At 38.6% G+C, this 26,221-nt stretch overlaps 1 protein-coding gene across 1 annotated transcript; it reads right to left on the minus strand.

Annotated features, from left to right (window-relative positions):
* Positions 1-9,328: 9,328 nt before the first annotated feature.
* LOC131161593 (uncharacterized) lies at positions 9,329-10,819 on the minus strand. Its single transcript, XM_058117449.1, has 2 exons — positions 10,309-10,819; positions 9,329-10,185 (listed from the first exon to the last, which is right to left on the minus strand). The coding sequence occupies exons 1-2, from the start codon at positions 10,440-10,442 to the stop codon at positions 9,696-9,698; spliced, it is 624 nt and encodes a 207-aa protein (XP_057973432.1). The 5' UTR covers positions 10,443-10,819; the 3' UTR covers positions 9,329-9,695.
* Between the last annotated feature and the right edge of the window lie 15,402 nt (positions 10,820-26,221).

The following is a 26,221-nucleotide window of genomic DNA, read 5'->3' on the forward strand; positions in this document are numbered from 1 at the left end:
CTTGTGAAGTCTTCCATTGCGCATACTCGGCACTGACAATTGGTTTCAGAGTGCTGATTGTTTGTCACAACAATTGGTATCTGACCTGAGTGATTGTTGGTCTTTTGAACAAAAATTGGTATTAGAGCCAGGTGATTGTTGGAACAACTGAGAAGAGCCAAAGAAAGAAAAAAAAAAAAACTGATTTTAATCTTGAAATTTGGCTCATTGATGTTATGAGGGAGCAGCGTATTTAATATCATTAATTTTCCTACCCATATAATTAATTCTTGAACATTTTGAATTGCACAAAAGTCGTGGGCCTAAAAGTGGCCCTATTAATGAAAAGATAATCCGGTGCCATGCTAGAGCCAGGAGTTCAGGAAAAGAAATTTTTTTTTGTTGGATGAGAGTCTAATGGGAGGACCACATTGGTCCTCCTGGAGGACCTAATTATTCTTTGGATCATTTGAGACCAACGTGCTTAGGGCTTGGGCCACATAGTGAACGATATCCTTTCCCTACACAAAGTTAAAATTTTTAATATGAAACTCTCAAGTTTTTATGGAACTCAAAGTTTTAAACCAAATGTCTTCAAAAGACAAGCTCAAATTAATGAATAAATTCAATTGAGCCCAAGCTAGCAATAGAACTTTGTCAAAGGAGGGTCATCACCATAAGTACTTTTTTTCAAGAACCGCTTGGGGAGTTGTAGGTTTACATTGGGTCGAGTTAATCAATAAGGTATAACAATTATACATTTTAATAAATGCATATGCAATGTAATTTTTTGTTGCACGTATGGTATACCTTTCCATCTTTATGTTGATTTTCAATGTTGTTCAACAAATAAACTTGATGCATTTTCTGAATTCTTTTAAATTTTTTTTTGTTTCTATTTATGATTTTTTTTTTTTTGCTAAAGAAGCAATTGATTCTAGTTGTTTATGTTTCTTTAGATCCTCCAATAAATGATACAATTTATCTCTTGATTTTTTTTTTTTTTTGTCTCACATTGGAAAAGAACATATGAATTATAGATTTTAAAGTGATGGTTCCACATAACATGTGTCTTCGGGCCTTCGGCTTGGCCCATTAAGTTTGGTTGTATCGCACATGTGCTATCTACCTGTCATTTTTAGCAACGATATTATGAAGCCCAAGTCAGTAATACACTGTGGATGGATAAGCATGACTACTCTGTATTCTCTCGATTGTCCTACCTTTTTATTAGACAACTATTTTACATTTTGCTTGTGTTTTTAAGTTTTTGGATTTAGAAAAGAACAACCAAAAGTGCGTAACTTTGTAACTCCCACTATTATATTTGGTTAACTTTCGCTCAATCCTCATTTAAGTTGTAGCCATTGATATGTGCATATACACATCAAGTAAGAAATTTAGGTTTTGAATTGACAATGTACATGTACAATTTTTTATGCAACATAACTTTATTGATAATATTAATTTGTGTGATGCACAAGAATAGAATTGATTTTTATAATTTTACATATTTGTCATGCAATTTTTCATTTTAGGAATCATAACCAACCATCTATCTTGGTTTCTATAACCTTAGTATAGGCTCATGTGACAAACCTTAGTCTTTATCCTCATAATTTTTTTTTTTCATTTTTTTCCATATATTTCAATTTTTTTTAAAAAAATAATTTCCTTCACGCCACACATTTTGTATTGCGTCAACCATTTTCGTTTTTGGTAGACCACATGATGCTCGACCACCTTGGTTGTAATTACTATAACTAGGTGGTAATTACTACAACATGATGCTCCTTCAACTTTCAATTTATGTTCGAAGGTCCTCTACTCCAATCAAAAGGACCACATGACCAAAAATTATATAGGCAACTTTTCCCTCCACGTGTTCATATGTCTTTTTCCTAAATTTTAAATACTGAAAATGAACCCTCTTTTTTATATGTCTGATATTAATAATGTAAGACTATTTTGTCACATGTTTAACATAAAAAAAATATAAATACACAAACAAGTGGGGAGATAGATTCCAAATATAATTTCTCTCAGTTGACCTACATACATTTGATTCATCATTTGACAACTTACTCAAAAAAGAAAGTAATATTTTTCAAAATAATAACACTAATCCAACCATAATAATAAATATCACACATTCTACATGTCTATAGAAAGTTCCCAAGCCATAAATTCTTCTCACAACAAATTATTATTATTATTATTATTATTATTATTATTATTATTATTATTATTATCGTCATCACCATCATCATTATTTGTCAGCTAGAGGCTCATGCCAGACACATTTGTGCATACTTCTTTTAATTTCCCTAAATTTCAAATCTAAAATTTTCAAAATAAAAGTTATAAGCTTTAACTATTAAATCTCATTGGCAAGTGGCAACAACATTACACATCCCTATCTTTAAAATTTAACTACTAAAGTTTTTAATGTAGTGAACACTAAAATATAGTTGAAATGACTTTTATATCATTTACCGTGAAACCATTAAATTCTTTGAGTAAAAAGAACACATAACATAAAAAATAATTTATGATTAATATAACTAAAAAAATAAATAGAGAATATTATATACTATTTTTAACTTTTTTAACATTTTGAGATTTTAAAAAAATTATTTTATTGTTTTATATACACATTAACATAAATATTTTAATTTTTTTATTGTTATTTTGTTAATTGAGTGCATAACTACACTTTTAGTCGGAAAAACTAGTTTAATCTTTGAAATTTTAGTACAATACTTGTCTCGACTTACTTCCAAGAGACATTCTTTTCACTAATGATTCTCTCTTTTTTTTTTTCTCTTGCACAAACAACATTTTTTAAAAAGAACCCTTTGTATGAAATATCCTAAATAATTCTGAAATTAGAATCCCATTAATTACCTAAATCTCAAAAGAGAAAATTTCTCCAACAATAGTACCATGACACAAAATAGATCTTTCAAAGAAGCCAATTCATTTGGGACGCTACGGACCCATTCTTTTTCTTATTCAAAGATTAACCTTTTGTCTCCATTTTCATATCAAGAATTCTTTGCAGATGAAAGTGGTGTTTAAATCATTTATAAAATTGAATAGTTCATATCATAATAAATAAATTGGTTCATTATAAAAACAAAATAACACCGCCATTAATAGTAGAGTCTAATTTTATTGAGCAAGTTAATTGAATGAATTTCGAGAATGACAACTTCTTATTAATATAAGAGTGCAAATATTAAGTAAAATAATAGGAGGACCGATCATTATGCTAATAAATTGTTGTGATATGGATCGTATAATGAATATACACGGCGGAATAATCAATCAGAAATAAATAACACAACCAACAAGCATAGCAATACAAAGATTTACGTGGTTTGACAAAGCCTACATCCATGGAAGCAAAAGGCACACAAATTTCACTATGAAAATCATAATATACACAATACACTTCAATAATAATCACTCTCTCTCTCTCTCTCTCTCTCTCTCTCTCTCTCTCTCTCTCAAAATATGCCCAGATGACATATATAGAGTTTTCTCAGAGGTTTCCCCTCGTTTGCCCAACCACCCAACATTCAAAATTCAAAAATTCATACAAACTGCCGCAGCTCAGGTGCCCCTCGTTGACGAACACAGGAGTTTTGTCAACGAGACCAAGAAGAACCTCCATCGACAAATACACGACTCTCGTCGACGAAGCCAGAAGTCTGAAATTTCCTGCTCTCGGTAATTATTCATCGACGAAGCCAAAAGTCTGAAATTTCCAGCTCTTAGTAATTATTCGTCAACAAGCTTTAGAGTCTTCGTCGACGAACCTTTGTTGTTCCCTCATCGACGAGCATAGGCCCTTCGTCGACGAGTCCTACTGTGCTGCCCCCTTCATGTTTTTCCTCCTTCCTTCTTTGTTAAAACAAAAGTATAAGAGCCACAAATAATATGAATATTATCTTATGTTTGTAAGCATGAAATTTAGAACTTTAGTTTAGATATTTATGAATTTAAATAAGCGCTATATGAAATTATATTATATCTTTTTTAAATTTATAAATTCAAATTATGTCTCAAAATTCATAATTCAAAATACCATCTTAATCTTTTAAAGACCTAAACACTATAGTTTTAGAATATATATATATATATATATATATATATATTATTGTTTTTTGTTTCACATTGATAGAATAGTTCCACATTAGTATAAAAAGTTGTTGTAAATTTTTTTGTATTATTTGTCCCACACTGGAGAGAAGTGTTTTTTGGACTTGAGGTCGAAGCTATATAAAGAGCTCAACTCTCCATTTGTAAAACACACCTTAAAGTTGTACTTTATCAGGAAGTAGTGGATTGATCGTTGGTGCCCAAGGACATAAGTAATTCTATACCGAACCTTATTAATTTCTTGTCTTGTTCTTTTTACTGTTTTATTATTAGTTTCTGCATTGCTTTAGTTTCTTATATATTCAATAGCAATAGTTATAGTATTGGTGTTTGGCACAAGTGGGGTGCCCGACACAATAATTGGTATCAGAGTTAGGTTGAATAGTGTCGATACAGAGGTGTTCCTTTATTAGGAACCTTGATTCCACATTTAATGCTTAAGAAAGACCTTGTCTAAACGAGTTCTTAGAGACCATTGCGGCTCAGTTGCTCCTTGGAGGTCGGCCTGGTCAAAGTAGAATTTCATAGAATAAAACAGAGTAGACACAGTTGGTACATACTATTCATCCTAGGCCTTTTACTTTGTTGGTTGCTATTGAATATATAGAAGATTGTAGAAACTTGTGCAGCACTAGAAGAAACTCTGTCCACACGGACTTTTGCCCCTTCGGCTTCAACATCATCATAGAAGACGATAGCTAATGCTCAATTTGAGGTGGAGAAATTTGATGGTACCAATAATTTTGTTATGTGGCAATGTGAGGTGATGGATATTTTGTATCAGCAAGAACTAGATATTGCTTTGGATGATAAACCAATAGATATGGGTGACAGAGATTGGGAAAAAATCAATCGTCAGGTATGTGGTACGATTCGTCTGTGTCTCGCTAAAAATTAGAAATATTGTGTTATGAGGGATACATCTGCAAAGAAATTATGGAAGACATTGGAAGATACATTTATGACCAAGTGTTTGGAAAATCGGATTTATTTGAAAAAGAAATTGTTTCGCTTCCAGTATCAACCAGGTATTTTGATTAATGACCTCATAAATGCTTTCAATAAAATTTTGGCCGATTTGTTAAATTTGGATGAAAATGTGAAATATGAGGATAAAGCCATATTGTTACTGAATTCTCTCCCTGATGACTATGAACATTTGACCACCACTTTATTGTATTTGAAAGATAAAGTTACTTATGATGCTATTTGTACTACATTGATTAGTACTCAATGTAGAAAGAAGGATCAAAGGGTCCATAAGGAAACAATAAAAACACTAACAATAAGGGGACGTTCTCAGAGTCGTATGCCTGGAAGGAAGAGTAAATCTCATGGGAGGAGTCAATATCGTGGGATACCTGCTGAGGATGAATACGCCTTTTTTCGTAAGAGAGGACATTGGAAGAAAGATTGCCTGAAATTACAGTAGAAGAATAAGGGCAAAGCACATTCAAATCCCAATATAGCCAATGATGATGGAAGTGAGTCAGATTTTTCTCTTGTTGGAACATCTTCGTCACATTATTTTGGTGAGTGGATTTTGGATTCTAGTTGTTCCTATCACATGCGTTCCAATAGGGAATGGTTTTTTAATGTTGAAGAATTAGATGGTGGGGTTGTTTTTATGGGAAATGATAATACTTGTAAAATAACTGGAATAAGATTAATACAGTTGAAATGTCAAGATGGAACTGTTAAGACCTTGACTAATGTTAGGTATGCTCCAAGCCTAAAGAAGAATCTTATTTCATTGGGTTCCTTAGAATCTAAAGGGTTCACTATCACTTTAAAAGATGGAACCTTAAAGATTAAATCAGGTGCGCTAGTGGTGATGAAAGGAATAAGGAAAAATAACTTGTATTATTTACAAGGTAGTACAGTTATTGGCTCAGTAACTCTTGTTTCTGAGAAAGATGTAGGTTCAGATACAACTAGGTTATGGCATATGCAATTAACACATGTAGGAGAAAAATCTTTACAATAATTAGCTAAGCGAGGTTTATTAAAGGGTGCAAAGGTGTGCAAACTTGAATTTTGTGAGCATTGCATTCTGGGAAAATAGATTAGAGTGAAATTTGGCACTGCAATCCACCAAACTAAAGGTATTTTAGACTACATCCATACAGATGTATGGGGACCCACAAAAACTGCTACGTTGGGTGGTATACATTATTTTGTCACTTTTTTTGATGATTTTTCCAAAAGAGTTTGGGTGTATTCTATGAAGCATAAAAATGAAGTGTGTGATATTTCCTAAGTGGAAAAAATTAGTTGAAACTCAAACTGGCAAAAATATTAAATGGCTCAGATCAGATAATGGTGGTGAATACACGAGTGACCCATTTATGAAGGTATGTCAGGATAAAGGTATTGCTTGACACTTCACAGTTCGAGATACACCATAGCAGAATGGGGAGGTAGAGTGCATGAATCGGACTTTGCTAGAGAAAGTTCGATGTATGTTGTCTAATGTTGGGTTAGACAAAAGGAAGAATGCATTCGTCGACGAATGCATGAAGGCCACTCGGCAATGAACGTTTTGTTCTCATCGACGAGAAAATACCAAGAGCTCAAAAATCTCAAACAAGCCATTTCATCGACGAACCCATGTTCTCATCGACGAATGAGTGTTGAACACTCGTTGACGAATGTATTCACTTGTTGACGAGCTCACGGCGCAGAATGGCATTTCAGCGGACGGATTAAATTTTAATTACATGATTCAACGACCAGAATTTGATCAAAGGCCGAGAACACTCATTTAAACAAACCCTAAACCCTAGAAACACAAGAAGAAACAGTTAAGAGGAACTAATCTTCATATCTTGTGCTAAGTGTGCCTCAATTCCAGAGAATTTGCCAATACTCTATTTCATTCACTCATCCTTGGGCAAATCATCTCAACTTTTCAAAGGGTTCTCAGTCATATCTTGAAGACATCATTGATTTTGAAGTTTGGTAAACAAGTTCTTATTTTTAGGCATTCAATCTTGATGTTAAAGTTTATCCTCTCTCGTATTTTCGTATATCTAAAACTTTATTGAAAGAAAGAACCACATTCTTTTTATCCATTGTGTGAAATATCTTTTTGAAAAAGGTTTTATTGAAACTTAAATCTTTAAAAGCATTCTCGTTTTATTTCATTCAAAGATTTGATCTTACTTTACTATTGCAGAAACTATTTGAGAGTAAATCGTTAAATTTCCAAAAATCATAGTTTTTTGAGAAATCCTTTCTGAAGCAATATTAATGGAGTTTAGATCTTTTGAGCAAACCTATTATATATCTTTATACAAAGATCATACATTTGTTGTTACATAAATACTATTGATCACATTACATACACTCAACTGAACTTCATGTTATATCATCTGAGTATGTATTACGATTTCAATTGTACTCATTAGCTTGTTAAGGAGCATTTGAGTATTGTAGAAAATTGTAATCATTTTTTTAAATTGTAATCATTTTTATTGTAGAATAGCTGGTGGCCGAAGTGTTTGTTATCAAAACTTTGGGAAATTGAAATAAGTGGATCTACTATGAATGAATTTGAATTCAAGTTAGTAGAGTGCTTTTTTTTAAAGATTTTAAAAGTGTACTCTAGAACTTATAACCTTTCTAAGAGCCCATTTGACATTAGTGATAAATTATTAATGCTCCCAAGGCACTCCAAGACTTCCCAGAGATATCAACATTTCATAGCCTTGACATATATACTTTTGCAAAGTAATGTTATAAGACTCAGCAAACAATTGTTGTATTTATTTATTTGAAGTAGTATTTGTTTTTAACAACAACTAGAAACTATCACCCTTTGTTGGATTAAAAATTATTTATTTGACACATTTTTCCTAACTTAGGAATAAAATATTCATTTTTTTATAGTGAAATTAAAAAGAAAGAATGAAAAATGATGTAACAATCTTCAAATGTTCATGCAATCAACGAAGAATTATTTCACCGTAGTAAGCTTGCTTTGGTTGTCCGGGTACGACATCAATTGATCATGACGAAAATGAACTTCCCTATAATGTAAAATAAAAGATCCACCAAAACATTCTTTTTGAAAATCGATTTTATGTAAGGGGTGAAGTTGCATACATGCAAATTTAAACCGTTTATTAGATAGTCGGTTTCAATTTATATAAATTAATATGTTGCATGCATGGCAAAAGAACCAACTTATAAAAAGTCGGTTCTTACAACAACAACAAAGGAAAATTTACATTCCATAAATTAGTTCTACTTAAGGTGTAATAACCTATTGATTTAGATGAAACTGACTTTTGGAAAGTCGTAATAACCTGTCATTTTAGATGAAGCTGACTTTTCAAAAATTAATTTTTGTTGTAAAAATCGATTTTTATAAGTCGGTTGTACTTTAACACAATTTTGTAAATAATTTTGCTACTGTCGTATAATTATTATTATTTATTTAAATATTAATATTTTTGTGAAAAACTCCTCCTCCTCCACCCCACTAAAGCTCTATATTGGTTGCTAACGTGCTCTAATGTAATTGTTTATTGACTTAATTAATGATGGGAGTCATGCTGTTTTCTATAGGGCAATTTCCAGATGTTTAGCCATTACGATGACAACCATGATGATCACGAAGGTGATAGGAACAATGATGATGATGTTCAAATATATAAATATGAAGATGACAGGAACAAAATGTTTTTTCTTTTTCGAAAAATTAAAATAAATTATTCAATAATAAAAATTAAAACAAAATGTTTTAAAATTTAATACAAAACCAGTCAAGAATTAATAAAGAATAGAGAGTTCTCTATCACACCTTTTACGGTTCATTATTGTAAGTGTGGGTATTTTTAATTAAGAAAGAGAGAATAATTTTGAGGGACTATTCTTAAAGCTTTAAAAATATTAAATTTGTTTGAAAACATGAATTTAAATCTTATATTTGTTTTTATGGAGATTAATACAAAACACAGTATAAATTTTGTTTAGTTTCTTCAAAATATATTCCAAAATTCATCGTCTCAAGCTCTACTATCATTGAGAAATTATGAGTATAATTTAACGAACAAATTTTAATTTTATAATTTTAAAACATTTATATATATATATATCTCTCCATTTTTTTTAAAAAATATATTTAAATTAATAAGTTAGCTTATAATTCCTTAAATATCAACAGGGCGCATGTCAATGAGCAGATAACTACATATATTCTTACCATAAGTTCTGATATTCCACCAATATTTCTTGCAGATTTTCGTGACATTACATTTGGAATCTAAAGTGACTGGAATAGAAAACAAAATCAACAAGATCCGCCATTCAACCCAATTCCTTTGCGCCAAACAGAAAAAGGAATGAAAAAGAAAAAGAGAACAATTTCTCACATCGAAAATGGTCTGTGCAGGAAATCATCCTCTCCTTCATATGCTCTATCTTATCTATACATAGATTATTTTTTTTTAAAAAGGAAGAAGAAACAAAATCTTACATTAAACATCATATGCACGAAGAAATCAACATTCAACGATGCATATATCCTTTATTCTGATATTAATTTAGCTTGAAACCTCGTCCAAAAGCTTGTATCTTCTTACCTTATTTCTAAAAACCTGCTTTGTAATCGCAACCCCGTTATTACCATTCGGCATCTCCTCTGATTTCGTCCTCCTCAGCTTCTCCTCCTCCTTGCATCCGTTCGTTACGATCCGCTTCTGGCCGGCCAGCGACGACCCGTCCGGCGGCCTCTGTTTCTTGATTGGGCCGTTAAGATGCATCGGCTGCAGAGTACCTCTCTGTCCCTTTACCGAAACCCCATGAATAATACCAATACTATGATTACCATTACTGCAATTATCCCCGTTGCCATTCATAATCCTTTTCTTGCTCTTGCCGCCGGCGACGGCCACGTCGTCTTCGCTGCTGTGTCGGTGCGAAGACGAGGAATTGGGAGAGCTCTGCGTTTTGTCCACGAAGTCCTGTTTCTGAATCAGGCACCAATTGCAGACTCTGTACGACTCAGCTTTTGGGTACAGATTGCTACAGTATCTGCAAAAAATTTGATCAGAGGATCCAATTGATTCATCAAAAACTCGGAACTAATATACAAATTGATTAGAACCCAGATAGAAATTGCTTAATCCCGTTCCTAAAGATGAATTTTATTATTACCTGTGTTGAGATCTGAAGTGGCAGACCCTGCATCTGAAGAGCTCGCGTGAAAGACCATAATCCCCACACATGCAGCACACGAGGCCAGGCTGTGATGGCGGTGCAGCGTGAGCTCCGTCGCTGTTGCTCGCCATAACTTTAGAGAGAGAGAGAGAGAGAGAGGGCTGGTAATGGGGTTGGGTGTCTTGAGTTCCAAAGGGAAAATGGGAGAAAAAATCTTAATGTGATGTCATTATCGGAATCGCGTGTGAGACGTGTCGTTTGGATACTAATTTAATTCTTGCCAAAAAGGAGACTCATAATTGTGGACGAGCGAGGGTGATTGCAACATTCTTTTACTAGGGAATCGGAAATTCCTCACTCCCCCTTCCCCTTCCTCTTCCTCTTCCTCTTCCTCTTCCTCTTCTCTTTTAAAGTACAATATGTGAGAAGAAACCTAGAAAAGTCTTCATGAAAGTTAGGTGAAAGTGTGGAGGTGAGAGACACGCGACCGTTCAAGGAAAGAACGCATAATAAAAGAAAACAAAGGGAGAAGTGGTGTGGGAGGAAAACAGGGGAATTTTTTTTTTTTTTTTTTACTTTTTTGTGGGGGAAAGTTAGGGAAGGGCCATAATGATACCGCGGCGATTGGGCATGTTTCACCCGTTACCCTTTGCTTTCCTAACCAGGACTTGCTTTAGCCATTTGGCCCGCATCTTAAAATGTTGCGTTTCTCTATAGATTAGAATGCGATGAATTATTTTCTAATCCGAGAATGGGAAAGGATGAAAATTATTAATGTCATTATTTTTGAAAGAATAATGTGCTAGATTTTTTTTTTTCAAAATAATACAAGTTTATTTTTGACATTTTAAAAAAATTATAGTTATTCTTTTTGAATTTTAATTTTGATGACACTTATTAGCATGCTTTCAAACGAGGGTTAATGAACAAAATAGAAAAATCGTCATTGCATTTTTTCTTTTAGAATGTTTTTTCCACCTAATTTAAATTTTAATAATTTTTGTTATTTAGTTATTTTCTTTGCTATTCTTTGATTTTTTTTTTTTTTTTGAATTAAGTGGTAATGGTGAATCTCTCCCTTGAATATTTTTGTCACACTTTATTCTAAAAATTCCTCTACAAGGAGTGAGATACCGTCCATGGTAGTGAATTTACAAGTGAAGAGGAAGAGGACTTTTAACATTGGGAATTACAAGGGTATTTCCATATTTTGCGTTTAGTTTTAAATTTCACTTTTTACTAGTTAGTTATTAATTCTGCAATTAATTCCGCAGAGAATAATTTCCATTTTCCTCACCTCTTTTACATTGAAAAATATACATTTAAATAGAGAAATTCTAATCCTATTTTGGTAATACAAATATCACAGCAGTAACGGGCATTTACATCTCCAGCTATCTTTCCTAAATCATTTTCTCACAGCTCATGCCAACACTCCTCCTCAAGTTGATGCATGCATGTAAGAACCCGAACCGTGATAAATGGGTTTAAATAAATAAGAGGGGCAAATTAAGAATTTGGAATATTTCGTCAATGAAGTCAGATTTCGTCAACGAAGCCTTTGTTCTTCTAGTCGACGAAATTTAGAGACTCGTCGACGAGGAGAAGCCGAGGAGTCTTGGAAAAACTAGAGATCCCAGATTCGTCGACGAGGCCACCGATTCGTCGACGAAGGCAGTGGAAGATTCGTCGACGAGAACACCATTTTGTCAACGAGTTGGGCCAGGTCAAAGGGCTATAAATAGGGATTTTCATTACTTCCTCACTAAGAAACTTCAAACATATCTCTGTCTCTTTCTCTCTCCCTACTCTCTCTCTCTCTCTCTCTCTCTCTCTAGATTTCTTCGCCGATCATTGATGGAATTGGAAATCTGAAGTTATCACGAGGATCGTGGAAGGATTCTCTACAAGTTCTAAGAATCGGAATCCCGTTTCGGAGATTTTCGGGTTTCAACGTAAAATCGAGGTAAGGCTCGGATTTCATTTCTGATCCGGTAGTTTTGTAGGAAACTATCTTGTGAGCATATTTTGTACTGTGATTTGTAGGTTTTAGAACTCGGTTCGCTATTTAGGGGCCTTGGAGTTCGGGATTTTCTATTCGGAGAAAAGGTAAGGGGAACTATGTTTATATTGGTTATTTTTGAAATCGGATTCGGTGGAACTGTGGTCCATGATCCTGTGTATGTTTTGGCTACTCATTTGGGGGGATCTGACGGGGAAAACTATGAGTTTTTCATTATTACAGTTTTGGAAAAAAGGGGCGACGGGCTGCATCCCTAGTTTTGTTGAAAACTAATGGTATATGTTGATTTATAATGTGTTATTGGGATGGTCGTGCCTTGACTTGTTTAAACTATATTTTTTTGGAAAACCATGATTTAGATTACCAAATGGGTGTGGTTTGTTTGGTTATATGAGCATGCATGTGTGTGACTATTGAAATGCTAGTAGGAACGGGGTTCCGAATTGTTCCAGGTACTGAGAGTGTTCGGCTCTATATTTGAGGGCATGAGCCTATACCGGCAGATCAGGCTAAAGGGTGTGGACCCACCAGTTAGCGTCGGTATGATGCCATGGGAGTCGGGGACTAGCCATGTGCCAGTGGCACCATGTTCGTGGGTTGGCTACGGGCCAACGCCGTATGTCGCGGGCTAGCTTTGGGCTGAAGGGTGTGACGACACCAGGATTGCTGATCGTATGGATGTGTATGTGTACGTGTATGCATTGTGTGAACTAGTACTGGATTGCACTTAACTGCGTGTATGTTGCATCATGATAACACTCAAATGCCACACATCGATATAACCTGTGTTCTTCCTTACTGAGTGGTGTCTCACCACTGTTGTACATACATTTTTACAGGTCCTTCAAGTAACCGGAACTAGCGTCCTAGTGTAGGGAGCGTAGTGGCCGGTGTATTACGATTAGCGCTTGGGTAAGTGCTAGGACTGTATTTTGGTGGGTTGCCATTTTGAGATGTATTTGGGCACCCGTTTGTACGTTTTGATAGAGCATGTTTCTGCTCTTGTATAGACTTTGGTATGGTACTGCATATGTATATATAGAATGACCTTTTTCCACTGTGTATATGATTGTATTGGATGTGTTTAGGGTGCCTGGGAACCCCATGGGGTTGGACCCTCATCCTTTGTATTGTATCTTTGGATGATTTGTATGATACAGGGACAGTTTAGGTTACATTTTCACCCCTAGGTCCTATTTCGGGGTTCGGGGCATGACAGCTTGGTATCAGAGCTAACCAGGTTACTAGATCTTGTAGACTTGGTTAGGCTTAGTTATGAGTACATACCAGAGTATAAGATGTGGATATGGGTAGAGTTGGTCGAGAGTTGTTCGGTTGTTGGACCAGAATTTGTCAATGGTATTCCGTGTTTTTCCTAGGATGATGATTCCAGTAAAAGCAAGGAAGATCATTGATGACTTTCGTGTCGGTGTGATAGGACAAACCTAGACCTGGCAGGGAGTAGTTAACGCGATTAGTGTAGATCATTGTGTTAACTGTATGTGTCGTAGGGATATTGATAGATTCCTATTGTGCTGCAAAATTGAGCCCAAGGATAATGACGTGGGAAGTGGCTCCGAGGAGACTACGACTGATGAGTCTCCTTCTGTGCCTCTAGGTTTGACGAGGCTGGTATTATGGGAGATTAGGCGGAGTGTGAGGAGATGTGAGCATTCTCCTATTGCTACGGGGTGCACCATTAAGAGGTTCACACGCATGCATCCTCTGACATTCTTTGGAGGACTTGACCCAACGACAGTAGAGGATTGGATGGAGAAGACTGAGAGGATTTTGGAAGTCTTGCACTGCACGGATAGGCAGTGAGTTCTCTATGCTACTTTCCAGCTGTCTGGGGAGGCGGGTTGATGGTGGACTGCAGTGAATCTGCTGAAGAAGTAGAGAGGTGGTCCTGAGAAGATGACGTGGAGCCGTTTCAAGGAGGTGTTCTTTGACAGATACTTTTCAGCTTCTGTACATGATGTGAAGGCAGATGAGTTTTCTGCTATAACTCAGGGGAGTATGACGGTGCAGGGATATGCAGCTCGATATGTAGAGTTGTCTCGCTTTGCCCCATGTTTGATCTCGAGCAAGTACGAGAAGACTCGGAGGTTCGAGAAGGGTTTGAGGAAGGATATCCACAGACTAGTGGGTATGCTTCAGATCCATGAGTTCTCGGTGTTGGTGGATAAAGCCACGGTAATTGAGACCGGTATCCGAGAGGATGAGGTGGATCAGGAATCGAGGAAGAGGACAATACCTTCTGGTTTTCAGACAAGATCTCATAAGGGATCGTGGAAGAAGAGGAACAAGGGCTCGGGCTATTGCCAGAATACCGAGCACCAGGATTCTCAGATGAGCCAGACTAGTGGTCGTTGTATCAGGTGCCTCAGACGGCACGAGGGTGAGTGTCTGTCTTTTGAAGATAACTACTATAACTGTGGTCGGACTAGTCACATGGCTCGTGATTGTCATGCATTGAAGCGAGATGTGCCTGCACTTAGTGGGAACCAAGGGAGCAATCAAATACCTTGGGGAACCATTCAGATGAATACAGCGCCGGCCATAGTATTTTCTTTTACTCTAGCGGACATTGAGCAGACAGGGAAGGTGGTGACAAGTACCTTATTATTGCTTTCGAATAAAATTTATTTTTTATTTGATTCGGGTGCAACCCATTCCTTTGTGTCTGTGAATTTTATGGGACGGTGTGGGGTTGAGACTCGAGAGATGAATGAGGGGTTATCTATTACTATGCCATTTGGTGCAACCCATTCCTTTGTGTCTGTGAATTTTGTGGGACGGTGTGGGGTTGAGAACTGAGAGATGAATGAGGGGTTATCTATTATTATGCCATCTGGGAGTGTATCTTTCTGTAGGAAGACGTTGGAGGATTGCCCAGTGGTAATTCAGGGGAAGCTGCTATCGGAGAATCTTGTGGTATATGACATGTCGGGGTTCAATATCATTTTAGGGATGGATTGGTTGTTCTCCAGTTACGTAGTGATCGACTGTCATAGGAAGGTAGTAGTGTTTAGACCACCTGGGGAGCAGGAATATGAATTCGTGGGATCGTGTGTGCGTTCAATGCCACAGATTTTATCGGCATTGCAGGCATTTCATCTTCCTCTTCCTCTTCTCTTTTAAAGTACAATATGTGAGAAGAAACCTAGAAAAGTCTTCATGAAAGTTAGGTGAAAGTGTGGAGGTGAGAAACACGCAACTGTTCAAGGAAAGAACGCATAATAAAAGAAAACAAAGGGAGAAGTGGTGTGGGAGGAAAATAGGGGATTTTTTTTTTTACTTTTTTGTGGGGGAAAGTTAGGGAAGGGCCATAATGATACCGCGGCGATTGGGCATGTTTCACCCGTTACCCTTTGCTTTCCTAACCAGCACTTGCTTTAGACATTTGGCCCACATCTTAAAATGTTGCGTTTCTCTATAGATTAGAATGGGATGAATTATTTTCTAATTCGAGAATGAGAAAGAATGAAAATTATTAATGTCATTATTTTTGAAAGAATAATGTGCTAGATTTTTTTTTTTCAAAATAATACAAGTATATTTTTGACATTTTAAAAAAATTATAGTTATTCTTTTTGAATTTTAATTTTGATGACACTTATTAGCATGCTTTCAAACGAGGGTTAATGAACCAAATAGAAAAATCGTCATTGCATTTTTTCTTTTAGAATGTTTTTTCCACCTAATTTAATTTTTAATAGTTTTTGTTATTTAGTTATTTTCTTTGCTATTCTCTGATTTTTTTTTTTTTTTTGAATTAAGTGGTAATGGTGAATCTCTCCCTTGAATATTTTTGTCACACTTTATTCTAAAAATTCCTCTACAAGGAGCGAGATACCCTCCATGGTAGTGAATTTACAAGTGAAGAGGAAGAGGACTTTTAACATTGGGAATTATAAGGGTATTTCCCTATTTTGTGTTTAATTTTAAATTTCATTTTTTACTAGTTAGTTGTTAATTCTGCAATTAATTTCGCAGAGAATAATTTCTATTTTCCTCACCTCTTTTACATTGAAAAATATACATTTAAATACAGAATTTTTAATCCTATTTTGGTAATACAAATATCACAGCAGTAATGGACATTTACATCTCCAGCTATCTTTCCTAAATCATTTTCTCATGGCTCATGCCAACACTATATAGATTCCCACCAACAAACATAAAATAACTCGAAGTAGATCTTCTGTCTAAAATATTTCAAGCCCAGTCTGCATCTATATAGTCCTTAATTCTTAAGTGACTATTCTTTGAAAACATATGTAAGAACCTGACCCGAGAATTTCGAATTTAATAAACAACAAAAGGGTAAAAAGGTAAAATTAGCAAGCTTCGTCAACGAAGCCATTGTTCTCATTGACAAAGGCCCTCATAATCTTCGTCGCCAAAATTCAAAGTCTCGTAAACAAAGAGATACCGAACGTGTTGTGAAATATCGAAATAGAGTTCGTTGTCGAAGGAGCCAGTTCATCAACGAAATGTGTGGATGATACGTCGACAAAGGCGCCGTTTTGTCAACGAGGTTGGCTAGGTCAAAGGGGCTATAAATATCCTATTGCTTTGCTTAGAGACTAAGTAAGCTAAAACACTCTCTCTCTCTCTCTCTCTCTCTCTCTCTCTCTCTCTCTCTCTCTCTCTCTCTCTCTCTCTCTTTCTCTCTCTCTCTTACTAGCGAAATCTCTCCTTCTCTCTTCGATTCTTCGCCGTTCGTTGCTTGATTCAATGATCCGACATTACTTCGTGGATCAGGGGAGGAATCTCTACATTTTTAGTGGATCGAAAATTCGTTTCGAGGATTTTCGGGTTTTGACCCAAAACTGAGGTAAGGGTCCAATTTCAGTTTCATTTTAGTATATATGTAGTAGTAAGAATTATAATGAAGTATAGTTCTTGGATGTTTAGGTTTTGGTGTCTCGATTCATAGTTTTGGAGCTGTAGAGTTCGTATTTTGGTATTCGAGAAAAGGTAAGGGGATTCTGTTTATATCAGTTATTTTTGAAATCAAGATCGGTAAACCTGTAGTTTACGATCGTATGTATGTTTTGGTTACTTATTTGAAAAAATCTATCGGGTGAAAATGCAAGATTTTTGAGTTACAATTTTCGAGAAAGTTGGGGGTTTCGGGTATCATCTTTATTTCTGTTGGAAAATCATATGTAGTATAAAACTGTAGCATTGATGTTGGCCTTACAAGGCTTAAAATCTTGTTATTTTATTTTGATGTTAACAAACAAGTAAAATTTAATGTATTTGTGTGAGTAATGATATTTCAGGGCTTATATATGAGAAAGCAAGGTCAAAGTGCTCACAAGGATCAAATGAAGCTTAAATGAGTTAAAGCATGGATTTAAAGATGATATATGAAGCCTTGAAGAATATGAGGACATGAATGAGTTATTGAAAGCCAAGGCATATTAAATTCCAAAGAGCCAAAGAAAGGCAAAGTGAGAAAGCTCAAAGAATATGAAAGCTTGAAGAAATGATGGACTCAATCCAAGGATGTCATGCCCCGAACCCCGAAGTGGGACCCGGAGGTGAGAATGTAACCTATCATGTCCCTGTATCATACACAGTGCAAAACAATATGGTACAATGGATGAGGGCCCAACTCCGTGGGGTTCCCAGGCACCCTAAACAACATCCAAACATAAACATATACGTAGCGGAAAATCATCAATATATCATATATGAAGTACCATACCAGAGTCTATACAAAAGCAGTACATAGCTCTAACAAAACGTACAACCGGGTGCCCAAAAACAACCCAAAATGGCAACCCAACATATCTACAGTCCTAGCACTTACCCAAGCGCTAACACAGTACACCGGCCTCTACGCTCCCCACACTAGGACGCTAATTCCGGTTACTCGAAGGACCTGTAAAAATGTACGTACAGTAGGGGTGAGACACCTCTCAGTAAGGAAGAACACAGGTTATATCAGTGTGTGACGTTTGAGTGTTATCATGACAAAACATACACACAGTTAGATGCAACCCAATACCAATTCACATAGTGCCTACAAGCACACACAACATATGATTAGTAACCCGATAACCAGAATTAGCGATCCCATCAGCTCAGCTCTCTCAATACACCGATCACAAGAACAAGCGATCACATCCGCTCCGTTCCATCATATACACACACATGATCAGCCTAGTGTCGTCACACTCTTCGGCACGAAGCTAGATTAGCATTCTGGCGTTGGCCCATAGCCAACCCGCGAAGCACAGTGCTAACCGGCACATGGCTAGTCCTCGACTCCTATGGCATTGTACCAGCACTCAAATGGTGGATCCACACCCTGTGGCCTGATCTACTGAAAAGGCTCACCCCCTTGGATATAGAGTCGGAATTCATACGCCCTCAGATATAGAGCCGGACACTCTCAGTACCTGGAATAATTTCGGAACCATGTTCCTACTAGCATTTCAACATATCGCACACACATGCATGCTTATATAACCAATCAAACCACACCCATTTGGTAATCTAAATCATGATTTTCCAAACAAATATAGTTTATACAAAGTCAAGGCATGGACATCCCATTCACGCAGTATAAATCACATATATACATAGGTTTTCATCAAAACCAAGGATGCAGCCCGTCATCCCCTTTTTCCCAAAACTGTAATAATGAAAAACGCATATTTTCCCCTTTAGATCCCCCCAAATGAGTAATCAAAACACACACAAGACCATGGACCACAGTTCCACCGAGTCCGATTTCAAAAATAACTAACATAACACAGTTTCCCCTTACCTCAACCCCGTAAGCAAAACCCAAACTCCAAGGCTCCTAAACAGCGAACCGAGTTCCAAAACCTACAAATCCCAATACAGAATATACTCACGATACATTCTTCTACAAAACTACCAGATTAGAAACAAAAACTGAGTCTTACCTCGATTTTACGCCGAAACCTGAAAATCTCTGAAACGAGATTCCGATTCGCAGAAGTTGTAGAGAATTCTTCCACGAACCTCGTGGTAACCTCGGATTTCTGATTCTATCGACAACTAGTGAGGAAATCTAGAGAGAGAGTTTGGAGAGAGAGAGTAGAGAGAGAGAGAGATTAGGAAACTTAATGAAGAAGAAACAAATTTTTCCTTTTTATACCCCTTTGACCCGCCCGATTTTCGTCGTGGATGTCGGCAGCCTCGTTGATGAAGTTTGATATTTAAACTTTTCCAGACCTCTCGGCTTCTCTTCGTCGACGAACCTCTGAATTTTGTCAAAGAAAAGTCTACTGCCTTCGTCGACGAAATCTGCAGGAATCCATTTTCTATTTTCCGGGTTCTTACAATCTCCCCTCCTTACAAAAATTTCGTCCTCGAAATTTGCCATCTCTCATTTTTAAACTTACATACAATCGAATATGCAAACAGAACTCTAGAGAAAACTGGCGACCACTATAGCGTAGCCCCAACACTATACATACATACTCTAGAGAATACGGCGGCCATTTATACATTTCCCCGTCATTACACACACACATACATACCCTCACATATGGCGGAGGAATACCGTGGTTACATATACAACAGTCTCAGGAGTTCATAATATACACACACTCCCGACGACCAACCACCTATCCCAACCCACAGAGAATCATGTACAAGTGCTCAAAACAATTGTGGATGGCGTATTTTCGTTTCCAGTTCCCAAGAAGCTTCCTCAACCTCGTGGTTCTGCCATAATATCTTCACTAATGGTATTTCTCTGGTACGAAGCTTCTGAACTTTATGGTCCAGAAGCTGAACAGGTATCTCCTCATACGCTAAAGTATCCTCTATATCCAACTCATCATAGCTGATAACATGTGAAGGGTCCAACACGTACCTCCTCAACATGGATACGTGAAATACATCATGGACCCTCGACAGTGCTGGAGGTAATGCAAATCTGTAGGCTATCGGACCCACTCGCTTAAGTACCTCGAATGGTCCGATATACCTCGGGCTCAGTTTGCCCTTTTGGCCGAATCTTATCACTCCTTTCATCGGAGCGATTCGCAGAAATACCTTACCTCCCACTTCAAACTCTAACTCACGGCGGCGAACATTTACATAACTCTTCTGCCGACTCTGAGCTGATCTAATCCTCTCCCGGATCAAACTCACCTTCTCAAATTCCTGCTGCACGAGTTCAGGTCCTAACACCTGACGTTCACCAACCTCATCCCAACACAAAGGAGATCGACACCTCCGACCATACAAAGCCTCGAACGGTGCCATCCTGATACTAGATTGGAAGCTGTTGTTATAAGCGAACTCCACAAGTTGCATAAACTGTATCCAACTACCACTGAAGTCTAACACACATGCTCGCAACATGTCTTCTAATATCTGTATCGTCCTCTTCGACTGTCCATCAGTCTGGGGGTGGAACACTGTACTGAAAGTAAGCTTCGTCCCCAGTGCCTCCTGCAAGCTTGTCCAGAATCAAGAAGTAAACCTCAGATCTCAATTTGACACAATGGACACCGGTACCCTGTGCATTCTCACAATCTTCTGCATGTACATATCAGCTAGCTTACTCAAAGGATAGCTAACCTTCATCGGTATGAAATGAGCAGATTTTGTCAATCTATCCACTATCACCCAAATAGCATTCTGCCCGTGAAGCGCTGGTGGCAAATCGGTCACAAATTCTATGGAAATATGCTCCCATTTCCACACCGAAATAGGCAAAGGCTGCAACGGCCCTTCCAACCTCTGATGTTCAGCCTTCACTTGCTGACACGTTAGACACTGCTCCACGAACTGAGCAATCTGCCTTTTCATACCGGACCACCAGAAGGTCTCGCGCAAATCCCGATACATCTTTGTACTACCAGGATGTACCGTATACATAGAACGATGTGCCTTCTCCAGAATCGTCCTTTTGATCTCATCATCGTTCAGAACACACAGTCTGGTCCCAAACCTCAGCACACATCCCTCAGAGATGTTAAACTCTGCAGTCAATCCTTGTTGTACCTTTTCCATAACCTCTGCCAACTCTGCATCACTAGCCTGCGCGGCTTTTATACACTCAAACAAAGTTGGTTGGACCACCAAACCAGCAAGATAAGCCTGATGATCACCCACCACCAACTCTATACCTGAGCTCTCCAAATCTCGTCTGATGTGACACTGAGTTACAACCGCAGATACAGCCGTAGGCCTTGACTTCCGACTCAATGCATCAGCCACCACATTAGCTTTTCTCAGGTGATAACTGATCGTGCAATCGTAGTCTTTAATCAACTCTAGCCACCGTCTCTACCTCATATTCAACTCCTTCTGTGTGAAGAAATACCTAAGGCTCTTATGGTCAGTGAAGATCTCACACTGCACCCCGTACATATAGTGTCGCCAGATCTTCAGTGCATATACAACAGCAGCCAACTCCAGATCATGCGTAGGGTAATTCTTCTCATACTCTTTCAGTTGCCGAGAAGCATACGCCACAACCTTACCCTGCTGCATAAGCACACATCCCAAGCCTTTCAGAGACGCGTCGCTATAAATCACAAATCCACCATCCCCTAAAGGAATGGTCAATACTGGAGCAGTAACTAGCCGATGCTTCAACTCCTGAAAGCGCTGCTCGCAATCACTAGTCCAGTCAAACTGTACTCCTTTCCTGGTCAATCGTGTTAGAGGTTTAGACAGTTTAGAGAAACCCTCTACGAACCGACGATAGTAACCCACCAGTTCTAGAAAACTTTGAACTTCCTGCACATTCTTTGGCCTTACCCAGTCGACCACAACTTCAATCTTGCTAGGATCAACTGATATACCACCCCTAGTAACTACATGGCCTAAGAACGCAATCTGACTCAACCAGAATTCACACTTCTTCAACTTAGCATACAGCTTCTTCTCCTGCAGAATCTGTAACACTAACCTCAAATGTTCCACATGCTCTTCTGTATTCCTCGAGTATACCAGAATGTCATCGATGAATACCACCACAAACCGATCTAGGTACTTATGGAAAACCCTGCTCATTAGATCTATGAACACCGCCGGAGCATTTGTCAACCCAAAAGGCATGACCAGAAACTCGTAGTGGCCATATCTGGTTCGGAAAGCAGTTTTTGCTACATCCTCCTCTCTAACCTTCACCTGATGATACCCTGACCACAAGTCGATCTTCGAAAAGACTCGTGTGCCCTGCAACTGGTTAAAGAGATCATCTATACGAGGTAAAGGATAACAGTTCTTCACAGTTACCTTGTTAATCTCACGGTAATCAATGCACATCCGCATCGACCCGTCCTTCTTCTTCACAAACAGTATTGGAGCTCCCTAGGGTGAAACACTAGGTTGAATGAATCCCCTGTCCAATAATTCCTGCAACTGTTCCTTCAACTCCCTAAGTTCTGCTAGAGCCATCCGATACGGAGCTTTAGAGGTCGGTGCCTTACCAGGCAATAACTCTATAGCAAACTCCACCTCACGGTCTGGAGGTAAATCGGGTAAATCATCTGGAAACACATCTGGGAATTCGCTAACTACCCGAATATCCTCGAGTCTCAACTCATCCCGCAGCGGTTCCTTCACACAAGCTAAGTACCCCTGACATCCGTCCAAGAGTAGCCTCCTCGCCTGTAATGTGACAGAATCTGTGGTGCTGAACGCACACACAATCCTACTAACTCATACTTTTGCTCCCCAGGAGGTCTGAAAAATACCACCTTCCTATGACAGTCGATCACAGCATAATTGGAGAACAACCAATCCATCCCCAGAATGATATCAAACCCCGACATGTCATAAACCACAAGATCTGCCGGTAGTAGGCTCTCCTGAATTTCCACTGGGCAGTCTACCCACATCCTCCTACAAAAAGATACACTCCCAGATGGTGTAGTAACAAATAATACCTCATTCATGTCTCGGGTCTCTACCCCACACCGTCCCAAAAAATTCACAGACACAAAGGAATGGGTTGCACCCGAATCAAATAATACAGAAGCTTTATTCAAAAGCAATAATAAGGTACCTATCACCACGTTACCTGTATGCTCAGCGTCCGCTGGAGTAAGAGAGTATACTCTGGCCGAAGCTATATTTGTCTGAGCGGTTCCTCGAGGTATTTGATTACTCCATCGGTTCCCACTGAAAGCAGGTACTTCTCGCCTCGGCCCCTGACAATCACGAGACTTGTGGCCCGGCTGGCCACAGTTATAGCAGTTACTCCCAAATGTCTGGCACTCACCCTCGTGCCATTTGTGGCATCTGTCACAACGTCCACGAGTCTGGCTCCCTTGAGAACCCTGGCGCTCGGTATTCTAATGGTAACCCGAGCCCTTGCTCCTCTTCTTCCACAATCCCTGATGAGATCCTGTCTGAGAACCAGAAGGTACTGTCCTCTTCCTCGACTCCTGATCCACCTCATCCTCTCAAATACCAATCTCAATCACGATGGCCTTATCCACCAATACTTAGAACTCGCGGATCTGAAGCATACCCACCAGTCTATGGATATCCTTCCTCAAACCCTCTCGAACCTCTGAGCCTTCTCATACTCGTTCGAGATCATACATGGTGCAAAACGGGACAGCTCTACGTACCGTGCCGCATATCCTTGCACTGTCAAACTCCCCTACGTCAGAGCAGAAAACTCATCTGCCTTTGCATCACGTACGGAAGCCGGGAAGTATCTATCAAAGAACACCTCCTTGAATTGGATCCATGTCATTTCCTTAGAACCACCCCTCTATTTTTTCAGCAGATTCTCCGCAGTCCACCATCGACTCGCCTCCCCAGATAGTTGGAAGGTGGCATAAAGAACTCGTTGCCTATCCGTACAGTGTAGGACCTCCAAGATCCTCTCAGTCTTATTCACCCAATCCTTTGCTATCACTGGGTCAGGTCCTCTCGAGAATGTCGGAGGATGCATGTGTGTGAACCTCTCAATGGTGCACCCCGCAGCAGTAGGAGAGCGCTCATGTCTCCTCACACTCTGCCCGATCTCCCGCAATACCTGCCTCGTCAAACCTCGAGGCACAGAAGGAGACTCATCACTCGCAGTCTCCTCGGAGCCACTTCCCAGGTTATTATCCTTGGGCTCCATACTGAAAATAGAATAGGAATCGGTTAGAATCCCTACAACATATACAGTTAACACAATGATCTATACTAATCGTGTTAACTACTCCCTACTAGGTCTAGGTCTGTCCTATCACACCGACACGAAAGTCATCAATGATCTGCCCTGCTTTTACTGGAATCGTCATCCTAAGAAAAACATGGAATACCGTCGACAATTCCTAGTTTAGCAACCGAACAACCCTCAACCAACACTACCCATATCCATATCCTATACTCTGGTATGTACTCGTACTAAGCCTAACCAAGTCTACAAGACCTAGTAACCTGGTTAGCTCTGATACCAAGTTGTCACGCCCCGAACCCCGAAGTGGAACTCGGAGGTGAGAATATAGCCTATCCTGTCCCTATATCATACACGGTGCAAAACGATACAGTACAATGGATGAGGGTCCAACCCCGTGGGATTCCCAAGTACCCTAAACAGCATCCAAACACAAACATATACGTAGTGGAAAATCATCAATATATCATATATGCAGTACCATACCGGAGTCTATACAAGAGCAATACATAGCTCTAACAAAACGTACAACCGGGTGCCCAAAAACAACCCAAAATGGCAACCCAACATATCTACAGTCCTAGAACTTACCCAAGCGCTAACACAGTACACCGGCCTCTACGCTCCCCACACCAGGACGCTAGTTCCGGTTACTCGAAGGACCTGTAAAAATGTACGTACAGTAGGGGTGAGACACCTCTTAGTAAGGAAGAACACAGGTTATATCAGTGTGTGGCATTTGAGTTTTATTTTGACAAAACATACATGCAGTTAAATGCAACGTAGTACTAATTCACACAGTGCCTACAAGCACACACAACATATGATTAGTAACTCGGTAACCAGAACTAACGATCCCATTAGCTCAGCTCTCTCAATACACCAGTCACAAGAACAAGCGATCACATCCGCTCCGTTCCATCATATACACACACATGATTAGCCTAGTGTTGTCACACTCTTCGGCACGAAGCCGGATCTGCATTCTGGCATTGGCCTGTAGCCAACCTGCGAAGCACAGCTCTAACCAGCACATGGCTAGTCCTCGACTCCTATGGCATCGTACCGGCCCTCAAATGGTGGATCCACACCCTACGGCCTGATCTGTCGGAAAGGCTTACACCCTCAGATATAGAGCCGGACACTCTTGCCAATCTATGGCCAGCGATTTCATACGCCCTCGAATATAGAGCCGGACACTCTCAGTACTTGGAATAATTTCAGAACCGTGTTCTTACTAGCATTTCAACATATCGCACACACATGCATGCTCATACCAATCAAACCACACCCATTTGGTAATCTAAATCATAATTTTCCAAACAAATATAGTTTATACAAAGTCAAGGCATGGACATCCCATTCACGCAGTATAAATCACATATATACATAGGTTTTCATCAAAACCAAGGATGCAGCTCATCGCCCCCTTTTTCCCAAAACTGTAATAATGAAAAACCCATATTTTCCCCGTTAGATCCCCCCAAATGAGTAATCAAAACACACACAGGACTGTGGACTACAGTTCCACCAAGTCCGATTTCAAAAATAACTAACATAACACAGTTTTCCCTTACCTTAACCCCGTAACCGTAAGCAAAACCCGAACTCCAAGGCTCCTAAACAGCGAACCGAGTTCCAAAACCTACAAATCCTAATACAGAATATACTCACAAGACATTCTTCTACAAAACTACCAGATCAGAAACCAAAACCGAGCCTTACCTCAATTTTACGTCGAAACTCACGAG

Source organism: Malania oleifera, chromosome 8 (genome assembly GCF_029873635.1).
Source record: "Malania oleifera isolate guangnan ecotype guangnan chromosome 8, ASM2987363v1, whole genome shotgun sequence".
NCBI lineage: Eukaryota > Viridiplantae > Streptophyta > Magnoliopsida > Santalales > Ximeniaceae > Malania > Malania oleifera.

Coding starts and splice junctions, on each gene's coding strand:
- LOC131161593 (XM_058117449.1), bottom strand. CDS start 10,442: ATGGCGAGCAACAGCGACGGAGCTCACGCTGCACCGCCATCACAGCCT. Junction 10,186..10,308: donor CACTTCAGATCTCAACACAG/GTAATAATAAAA, acceptor AATTTTTTGCAG/ATACTGTAGCAATCTGTACC.